Source organism: Hyperolius riggenbachi, chromosome 9 (genome assembly GCF_040937935.1).
Source record: "Hyperolius riggenbachi isolate aHypRig1 chromosome 9, aHypRig1.pri, whole genome shotgun sequence".
Lineage (NCBI taxonomy): Eukaryota > Metazoa > Chordata > Amphibia > Anura > Hyperoliidae > Hyperolius > Hyperolius riggenbachi.
Window position 1 is genome coordinate 231624362 of NC_090654.1, and position 10754 is coordinate 231635115.

Consider the following 10754-nt stretch of genomic DNA (forward strand, 5'->3'; position numbering starts at 1 on the left):
CAATTTCTGCATGAAATTGATCGGTAATCGGCCTGTGGTGTATGGGCAGCTGACAGATCTCTCCTTAATCAGATTTGATGACAGAGAGACAGATTTTTCTCTTAGTAGAATCTGCCCATACATCGCTAGATGTATGGCTACCTTTACATTACAGGCTCATGCCCAGGCTTATTTATCACAAATAGATTAGGCTAGAGGTCAGGAACCTTTTTGGCAGAGAGCTATAAACGGCACATTTTAAAATGTAATTCCGTAAGAGCCATACAATAGGTTTCAGACTGGGACAGTAGGGCTCAGATCCCTGTTGCCATGGTGATGTGTATACAGTTGATCCGCTGGGCAGCGGAAGCGTCGGACACGTCTTCAGCTTCTCTTGGGTTTCTGCAACATCAGCAAGTTCCCTGAGAGCCAGACAGGAGAAATACAGATTAACAGCTTGTACAATTAGCTAGCTGGCTTGGGGGTTGATTCATTTTTTAGGATGAGATCCCAGCACTTTGGCCCAATAGGCTGCCTGTCAGGTGACAGGCAGCCTATTGGGCCTATCAAAGTGCAAGGACCTTGTCCTACAAAGTGGACCTTTACAGGGCCCAGAGTGGGACAATTGGAGAAGCAGTTAGTTTTGGGGTAGCATGAGTAAGTTAGTAGTGCATGCTACAGCAGTAGTGTGCCTACCTTGAAAATTTCAGGGCTGTGGAGTCTGAGTCGAGGCAATTTTGGGCACCCGGAGTTGGAGTCGTTTATTTCATAAACTGAGGAGTCGGAGTCAGATGATTTTTGTACAAAATCCATAGCCCTGTTAAGTATTAGAGTAAGGAGTCGGAGCCATTTTGGGTACCCGGAGTTGGAGTCGTGGTTTCATAAACTGAGGAGTCGGAAGATTTTTGTACCGACTCCACAGCCCAGGAAAATTTTACTTGCTCTGCCACACTAAGCTGTGCTGCTTGAGCAGTGTAGCTTAGTGAAACAACCCCTACTGATTTGCATGTGAGCCAGATGCAAACATTAAAAGAGAAACATCTGGCTCCCGAGCCATAGGTTCCCTACCCCTGGTTCCAATTGTAATAATGTCACCTGGATCAGAATAAAAAAAGCATTCACATTATGTAGATATCAGTAAGGAAATGCAACTCCAAGATGAACATGTAGGTTTTATTTACAGGATAGTTGGCAGCAGTTGTGTAAACAAAGCTTTTTTTTTTTTTCAGTCACATTCTGGTGTAGTTGAAGTTCACATGTGTCAGTTTTCAATCAATCAATGTCAACCAGCTCCACTTCAAAGATCAATTTAGCATTAGGTGGGATTCTGGGGAATGCAGTTAAGGAAACCGGAGCAGTTCTGAAAAATAGATCACTTACCTTCTATTTCTTGAAATTGTTTCAATGTGACTGCAATGCTGCCATTGGAATGGATTGAGGAAGGCCTTCTTTTAATGCTAGAAAAATTTGAATCCTTAAGGGCCCATTTGCATTTGGACAGCGGCAACATTATCCCCATAGGGCAGAGTTTTCCCGCGCGATATTCTGGCGGGGAAATTCTGCGGATTCAACCCAATTTCCGCAGCAGTGGAAACAGGCCCTTAATGAGAGAGACCACGAGCCCAATGGTGCAGTCATTACACAATGGGATGTAAGCACACTAAATAAATATTTTTGTATAACTAAGAGTGGGTTGCAAATCTTGCAACTACAATCTGATCCTGCGGGAATATAACCATCCCTGCTCAGTGTCCACAGGTCTGTTGGTACGAATGCTGGTCAGTCACTCTCCTGGATTATTAGTTGTGAGAACTAAATGTTTTTGAGATTAAAAAAAACAAAACCCTATGGGGTATGGACTATATTAAAAATAATAAAAAAAAAATCACTGGTGGAGGCGCCCTTGATGATATGATACTACCAAATGATGTACATATGAGAAGCATAATTTCTTACCTTCTCAGGACAAACCATTAGGGCTGGAACCCACAGGAGCGCTTTTGGCAGCGTTTTGGCAGCACTGCGATACGCTAGCAGTTTGCCAAAACGCTGGGCTAATGTTAATGGATGGGGCAACTTCCACAGGAGCGTTTGCGTTTCCCAGAAACGCAAACGCAGGACCTGCAGCATTTTGGGAGCGTTAGCGCTTCAATGTAAAGTATTGAAACGCTAGCAGAAACGCTCAGCAAAACCTAAACTGAGCGGTTTTGCTAACGTTTTGCGGTTCAGCACACTGTAACAAAATGAAAAATTCACAGGACCAATCAGGATAAAAACGCAAAACGCTACGCACCCGCTGGGCAAAAAAATACAATGTTGCAAAACACAACCAAAAACGCGCATGAATCCGCTTGCAAACCGCTCAGACAAATCGCTAGCGGTTGCGTTTTGCGTTTGCTGATTTCAGTGGGTTCCAGGCCTTAAGTAAGGTTTAAATTAATTAAGTAATGTTAATTAACCACTTGAGGACCGCGGGCTTTACCCCCCTTAAGGACCAGACCCTTTTTTTCCATTCAGACCACTGTCATACAACCTACCACCTAAATTAATTTTGGCTCCTTTTCTTGTCACTAATAAAGCTTTCTTTTGGTGCTATTTGATTGCTGCTGCGATTTTTACTTTTTATTATATTCATCAAAAAAAGACAGGAATTTTGTCAAAAAAATGATTTTTTTAACTTTGTGCTGACATTTTTCAAATAAAGTAACATTTCTGTATACATGCAGCACGAAAAATGTGGACAAACATGTTTTTAATAAAAAAAACCCCATTCAGCCTATACTGATTGGTTTGGGTAAAAGATATAGCGTTTACAAACTATGGTGCAAAAACTGAATTTTCCCATTTTGAAGCATCTATGACTTTTCTGACCGCCTGTCATGTTTCATGAGGTGCTAGAATTCCAGGATAGTATAAATACTCCGCAAATGACACCATTTTGGAAAGAAGACATCCCAAAGTATTCACTGAGAGGCATGGTGAGTTCATAGAAGATTTTATTTTTTGTCACAAGTTAGCGGAAAATGACACTGTGACAAAAAAGAATAAAAAAAAAAAAAGTTTCCATTTCTGCTAACTTGCGACAAAAAAAAAAAAAAAAAAAATGAAATCTGCCATGGATTCACTATGCTCCTCTCTGAATACCTTGAAGTGTCTACTTTCCAAAATGGGGTACTTTGTGGGGTGTGTTTACTGTCCTGGCATTTTGGGGGTGCCTAATTGTAAGCACCCCTGTAAAGCCTAAAGGTGCTCATTGGACTTTGGGCCCCTTAGCGCAGTTAGGGTGCAAAAAAGTGCCACACGTGGTATCGCCGTACTCAGGAGAAGTAGTATAATGTGTTTTGGGGTGTACTTTTACACATACCCATGCTGGGTGGGGGAAATATCTCTGTAAATGACAATTGTTTGATTTTTTTTTTTTTTTTTTTTATATATACACACACAATTGTCCATTTACAGAGATATTTCTCCCACTCAGCATGGGTATGTGTAAAAGTACACCCCAAAACACATTATACTACTTCTCCTGAGTACGGCGATACCACATGTGTGGCACTTTTTTGCACCCTAACTGCGCTAAGGGGCCCAAAGTCCAATGAGTACCTTTAGGATTTCACAGGTCATTTTTGTTTCAAGACTACTCCTCACGGTTTAGGGCCCATAAAATGCCAGGGCAGTATAGGAACCCCACTAATGACCCCATTTTAGAAAGAAGACACCCCAAGGTATTCAGTTAGGTGTATGGCGAGTTCATAGAAGATTTTATTTTTTGTCACAAGTTAGCGGAAATTGATTTTAATAGTTTTTTTCCCACAAAGTGTCATTTTCCGCTAACTTGTGACAAAAAATAAATCCTATGAACTCACCATACTCCTAACGGAATACCTTTGGGTGTCTTCTTTCTAGAATGGGGTCATTTGTGGGGTTCCTATACTGCCCTGGCATTTTAGGGGCCCTAAACCGTGCGGAGTAGTCTTGAAACCAAATGTCGCAAAATGACCTGTGAAATCCTAAAGGTACTCATTGGACTTTGGGCCCCTTAGCGCACTTAGGGTGTAAAAAAAGTGCCACACATGTGGTACCGCCATACTCAGGAGAAGTAGTATAATGTGTTTTGGGGTGTATTTTTACACATACCCAAGCTGGGTGGGAGTGTGTAAATGACAATTGTTTGATTTTTTTTTTTTACACACAATTGTCCATTTACAGAGAGATTTCTCCCACCCAGCATGGGTATGTGTAAAAATACACCCCAAAACACATTATACTACTTCTCCAGAGTACGGCGATACCACATGTGTGGCACTTTTTTGCACCCTAACTGCGCTAAGGGGCCCAAAGTCCAATGAGTACCTTTAGGATTTCACAGGTCATTTTTGTTTCAAGACTACTCCTCACGGTTTAGGGCCCCTAAAATGCCAGGGCAGTATAGGAACCCCACAAGTGACCCCATTTTAGAGAGAAGACACCCCAAGGTATTCCGTTAGGTGTATGGCGAGTTCATAGAAGGTTTTAGTTTTTTGTCACAAGTTAGTGAAAAATGACACTTTGTGAAAAAAAAAACAATAAAAATAAATTTCCGCTAACTTTTGACAAAATTTTTTTTTTCTATGAACTCATCATACAACAACAACAAATAACATTTATAAAGCGCTTTTCTCCCATGGGACTCAAAGCGCATAAGCATGGCTCCGACCATCGTGGTACAGAGGAAGAATTTTATAAGTCTGGAAATGCCAGGCTAAACAGGTGGCTTTTCAGTCTGGATTTGAATAGTCATACACCTAACAGAATACCTTGGGTGTCTTTTCAAAAATGGGGTCACTTGTGGGGTTCCTATACCGCCCTGGCATTTTACGGGCCCAAAACCGTGAGTAGTCTGGAAACCAAGTGTCTCAAAATGACTGTTCAGGGGTATAAGCATCTGCAAATTTTGATGACAGGTGGTCTATGAGGGGGCAAATTTTGTGGAACCGGTCATAAGCAGGGTGGCCTTTTAGATGACAGGTTGTATTGGGCCTGATCTGATGGATAGGAGTGCTAGGGGGGGTGACAGGAGGTGATTGATAGGTGTCTCAGGGGGTGGTTAGAGGGGAAAATAGATGCAATCAATGCACTGGGGAGGTGATCGGAAGGGGGTCTGAGGGGGATCTGAGGGTTTGGCCGAGTGATCAGGAGCCCACACGGGGCAAATTAGGGCCTGATCTGATGGGTAGGTGTGCTAGGGGGTGACAGGAGGTGATTGATGGCTGTCTCAAGGTGTGATTAGAGGGGGGAATAGATGCAAGCAATGCACTGGCGAGGTGATCAGGGCTGGGGTCTGAGTGCGTTCTGAGGGTGTGGGCGGGTGATTGAGTGCCCTAGGGGCAGATAGGGGTCTAATCTGATGGGTAGCAGTGACAGGGGGTGATTGATGGGTAATCATTGAGGGGTGCTGTGGGCGATCAGGGGGTAGGGGGGGGGGGGGAATCAGTGTGCTTGGGTGCAGACTAGGGTGGCTGCAGCCTGCCCTGGTGGTCCCTCGGACACTGGGACCACCAGGGCAGGAGGCAGCCTGTATAATAGGCTTTGTATACATTACATTATATTTATTATATTATTATACGCAATGATCGGTGGAGAGATCTCTATTCCTCCGCCCGCCGGCGCTGCTAAGTGGCCGGCAAGCTGGAGGCTAAATCCCCGGCCATCGATCCCCGGCGGAGGATCGCGTCACGGATGACGCGATCGCTCCGCCCATGCCCGTACAAGGACCGCCGCGTCTGTGCATGCGGCGGTCCTTGCGGGATCCACTTTTCGGCCGCCTCTGTGCAGTGGGCGGTCGGGAAGTGGTTAATGCACTATAGACAGGGCTGGATTTACCATAAGGCACTGTAGGCACATACCTACAGGCGCCCGATGATGGAAAGGCGCCTTACTCTGCTCCCCGAGCGCCTCTTTCCCACCTTCCCTATGCAGAGTCCTGAGCAGAGTGTAAATGAAAGGTTACTCACCCTGCTCTTGGCATTCCACTGATGACATCTCCCTTCACTCGAGTGCACCAGTAGCTACTTAATCTGGCTACCTAATGGTAAGGGACACCTGTAGCTACCTATGACAGGCAAGATAAGTAAGGGAGAAGTGATTGTGGGGCCAGCCAGCACACTTGTGGTGAGCGCCTGAAAATTTCAAGTAGTAGTAGTATCATATCATCAAGGGCGCTTCCACCAGTGTTTCTTTTAATATTGTTTTAATACTAATTCGATTTAGAGGGATACTTAGGCCCACAAAAAAAAAAAATCAGTTGAGTCATCCTGTGCCCGCACCGTCCTTCCGAGACCCACCAGCAAGCAGTGACGACCCCTTTAAAGCTGGCTGGTCGCAGCCAGTCAGAGGCTACTGCTCATGCGCGGCCCCCCCGAGCCACGCTGTCCCGTCGTCGGGAGAGTTCTGCACATGCACAGTAGCGATTTTCCCATACTGCGCATGCGAATAACTCTGCCATGCACAGAAACACTAAGAGGAGGCGAGTGTTAAAGGAAACTAAACACCAGGGAATTTTTTTTGGAAGAGTGCTCTTGGGGTGAGCCTCACTACTGACCTACAGGGTGCTGCTCCTCTGGACCTCAGTGGTTCCTGGCTGTGACTTGTGCATGCGCTGCAATACATGCTGGGAGATGTAATCCTAGGATGTTAGTACAGACATGTTCTCTTACAGGCTGGGGGCCAGAGGAGCAGCAAGTTTGCACCCTAAGGTTGGCATTGTGTTTGTGATAGCAAAGGCAAAGCATGCTGCACTTTAGGAGCGATTGCAGGAAAAAAATGTGAGCAAATTGCATTTTTTCTGTGCGAAAAAGCCCTAATTGCTGTATGATTCAAAGAGAATCTAAAGTGAGAGGGATATGGAAATGGACAGATTTACTACTTTTTGAACAATGCAATTGCCTGGCAGTTCTACTGATCTTCTTCCTGGTACACACTATGAGATTCTCTGGCAGTTTTACTGCAAGACTGATTATTTCCAACATGTCCGATCTGATTTCTGATCGATTTTCCATATGAGTAAACAAAAAATCGATTTGAAATCAGATCGGATGTGCTTGAAATAATCGATTTGGCAGTAAATCTGCCATAAAATCTCATTGTGTATACCAGACATACTTCTAGCCACTGACAAGCATGCAGATCAGATTTTTCTGACCCGATTAGCTGCATGTTTGTTTCAGGTGTGTGATTCAGCCACTACTGCAGCCAAAGTGATCAGCAGGATGCCAGGCAACTGGTAGTGTTTAACCTCCTTGGCGGTAACCCCGTGTGTGACACGGGGTAAGCCGCCGGAGGGTGCCACTCAGGCCCTGCTGGGCCGATTTACATAATTTTTTTTTTTGCTGGACGCAGCTAGCACTTTGCTAGCTGCGCCAGCACCCCGATCGCCGCCGCCGCGCGCCCGATCGCCGCTATCCGGTGCGGCGCGCGCCCCCCCCCCCCCAGACCCCTGCGCTGCCTGGCCAATCAGTGCCAGGCAGCGCCAAGGGGTGGATCGGGTCTCCCAATGACGTCCCGACGTCGCTGACGTCATTCCGCCCCGTCGCCATGGCGACGGGGGAAGCCCTCCAGGAAATCCCGTTCTTTGAACGGGATTTCCTGATCGCCTATCGCCGGAGGCGATCGGCGGGGCTGGGGGGATGCCGCTGAGCAGCGGCTATCCTGTAGCGAGCCCTGGGCTCGCTACATGATTTAAAAAAAAAAAAAAACTGCTGCGCTGCCCCCTGGCGGTATTTTTCATACCGCCAAGGGGGTTAAAAGGAAATAAAATATGGCAACCTTCATATTCCTCTCACTTCAGGTCTCCTTTAAGTGGGCCAGCATTTCCCAAACAAGCAAAATTTCACCTCACCTCCATTTTAGAAGAATGGGAAACAGATAAAAGGATACTTGGCGTCAGGCTGTCCCTTCTTCCCATAGGCCCATTCTGACTCGATTTCTAGTTTAGCCTTTTCTCCTTTGGTCATGGTGAGAAGCGCTTCATCCCACTGTAACAAATTCAACAGAAGGTTAAGAAAACTAACCTACATTTGTTATTTACTACATGTAGTGTAAATACTCTTAGGCCCCTTTCATTTACCCGCATGAACAGGGCATATCCTTATGCATGCGGCTCCATACTATGCAGGCGCATGCGTAAGGATATGGAGGGAGCCCCTGTGCATGTAGAAAATTGGCCGTGTCCGCCGGAAGTGACGGGACCCGGTAGCGGCGATAGAGGCAGCAAAGGACGGTGGCGTGGGAGCGATCCAGGCTTATGGGGCTGGAGGAAGCCCCAGGTATGTATAAAAGCTTTTTCATTTTTTCAATTCTCCTCGTCTCTGATTCCCTTTAAATAATCACAAAATTACTGTTTTGGACTGCAAAGGCCATTTAGCTCTATGTGGCTTTAGCAATTTCCAAGCTATCCTGTCTGTCTATATTTAGCACTGCCTCTTGATGCCTCTAGAGCTTCATGATTGGTTAGTGAAGATGCTCATTAGAGTGATCATCCAATAGCAAGGCACAATAGGAAGAACGCAATCACAAAAATTGCAGTGCTACTAAAAAGGTAAAAGATTGCTAAGGTTTGCCTTAGTCCAGTCTATCAGGGATCCTGGGATACTGAGTGACACCTGAAGACAAATGCAGCAACATCTCCGAGTTGGTAAACACCTCCCTAAATGACCGTCTTGTCACTGCAGTGTTCATTCAGTGCTTCTCTGATCAAATGTAAGCAATATAAGCAGCGAGCAGAAGTGGGGAGCACATGTTGGGAGGTGAAAGTGACTGTACAGCAGCACGTGCCAAAGAAATCCTAAAGAGGAACTCCAGTGAAAATAATGTAATAAAGTGCTTCATTTTTACAATAATTATGTATAAATGATTTAGTCAGTGTTTGCTCATTGTAAAATCTTTCCTCTCCCTGATTTACAGTCTGACATTTATCACATGGTGACATTTTTACTGTTGGCAGGTGATATCACTGGAAGGAGATGCTGCTTGCATTTTTTTGGCAGTTGGAAACATCTCTTATTTCCCACAATGCAACAAGGCTCCCACAGTGTGATGTCAGTACCTCAGTGCTGTGAGGAGCTGACATCATTTGAAGGAGGGGTTTCACCACAAAATCAGCCATACAGATCCCCCTGATGATCAGTTTGTGAAAAGGATAATATTTCTCATGGTAAAGGGGTTATAAGCTACTGATTAGGATGAAGTTCAATGCTTGGTTACGGTTTCTCTTTAATTCTTCTTGTGTACAATTTGGGGCAGGGCTGCTGCAGCGAGCTATACTGGGCTAAGAATAGAGCCACTCCTGCATCCCCGGGGCCACTCTGCATTAGGCTGCGGGACACACACCGGCAGGCTGGGGAGGCATAAAAGAATTTGGCGCCGCAGCACACATAAATAATAAAAAACGGCAGTAAAAAGGTTAAATAAAGCCTGCTTACCCCTCTTATTACTTTACCAACACCAACTTTAAAGCTCAGGGGCTTAGCACCTTTCTTCTTCTTTGAGCCTGTCAAAACCAATAACAAATTAAGTCTTGCAAATAGACGTTAAAAAAAAAAAAATACAACTGTTTAAATTAGCAATTTATTTTCACTTCTGGTTTGCTTTAAAGTCTTCATTCCAAGAACAAATGTTTTTGAATAGAGTAATAAAGCATAAAATGTTTTTTGGGTTATAATTGCTGTTTTGAGCAATTTTCGGCACTTCCTGTTCAGACTGGAAATTTTTCCAGCAGTGAAACTGCAAAAGAGACATTAACAAATCTATTTTCTTTGCAGGGTAGGGGCAGATCAGAAGCTTCATCTACCTCAGGCATTGGCAAACTTGGCCCTCCAGCTGTTAAGGAACTACAAGTCCCACAATGCATTGCAGGAGTCTGACAGCCACAGTCATGACTCAAAGGCAAATGCATTGTGGGACTTGTAGTTCCGTAACAGCTGTAGGGCCGAGTTTGCCCATGCCTGTATTGCTAGCAGGCAAGTGAGGACAGCTTTGATCAAAGACTGATCATACAGAATATAATACAGAAAGTCTCTTACTTGTTGGGACGTTGCTATCAAATACTGTTCCGTCCTCCAGAGTCCCCGTGTACCAGCAGTGCACAGTGTCCCCTTTTTTGGGAAAAGTCACCTTATCGCCCTTCTTCAGGATAGCCTTTGTGTACTTGGGAGGGCCCTGAGGAACAAGAACAGAACTATGGATTAAAACAATCGTGAACAGGCAGTGAAGAAAGAATACCGTGTACAGTGGTCAGTCTATTTCCTTTGAAAGAGATATAGCTTTTTTTTCTTGGATGGGAGCTTCTATTCAGATGTGTTCCACTGCATGACAGGTCCCCAGACAATGGTCTGTATCCTGACAAGCAACAAAAATGTGTTCATTCTTGCAGAGGCCTTAAAGAACACCTGAAGTGAGATGGATATAATTATTTCCTTTTAAAGAGGAACTGAACTGAAAAAAAGTCACTAAATTGAGCCTCCTTATCCCTTTGAAATTAATGATTAGACACAAAACACTTGTGAAGGGCAATATAAAAGTAGATATATTTGTGCAATACAACTATGAATAAAAGAGAATGGCAGGCTCCATCTTAGAGCTCTATCCCTCCATTTTGCAGCTCTCACTCCATGGGAGGTGTTACAGTTGGAGTTAGACATGCCCATTCACGCCCACAGAATGAGATTTACAGCCCAGTGTCATGAGGTCATCATCAGTCGCCCTGTTACAGGAAAGTGACAGCTGTGGCTTCTGCTGCT

The 10754-nt window shown here is 44.8% G+C and overlaps 1 protein-coding gene across 1 annotated transcript in view; it reads right to left on the minus strand.

Annotated features, from left to right (window-relative positions):
- Positions 1 to 1131: 1131 nt before the first annotated feature.
- FKBP3 (FKBP prolyl isomerase 3) overlaps positions 1132 to 10754 on the minus strand; it is a 30283-nt gene continuing 20660 nt past the window's right edge. The window contains exons 4-7 of the mRNA XM_068254156.1: positions 10038 to 10173; positions 9438 to 9505; positions 7894 to 7991; positions 1132 to 1306 (exon numbers count right to left, since the gene is read on the minus strand). Coding sequence (XP_068110257.1) covers positions 1252 to 1306; positions 7894 to 7991; positions 9438 to 9505; positions 10038 to 10173 — 357 coding nt within the window. The 3' untranslated portion in view covers positions 1132 to 1251. The remainder of the gene's footprint in view (positions 1307 to 7893; positions 7992 to 9437; positions 9506 to 10037; positions 10174 to 10754) is intronic.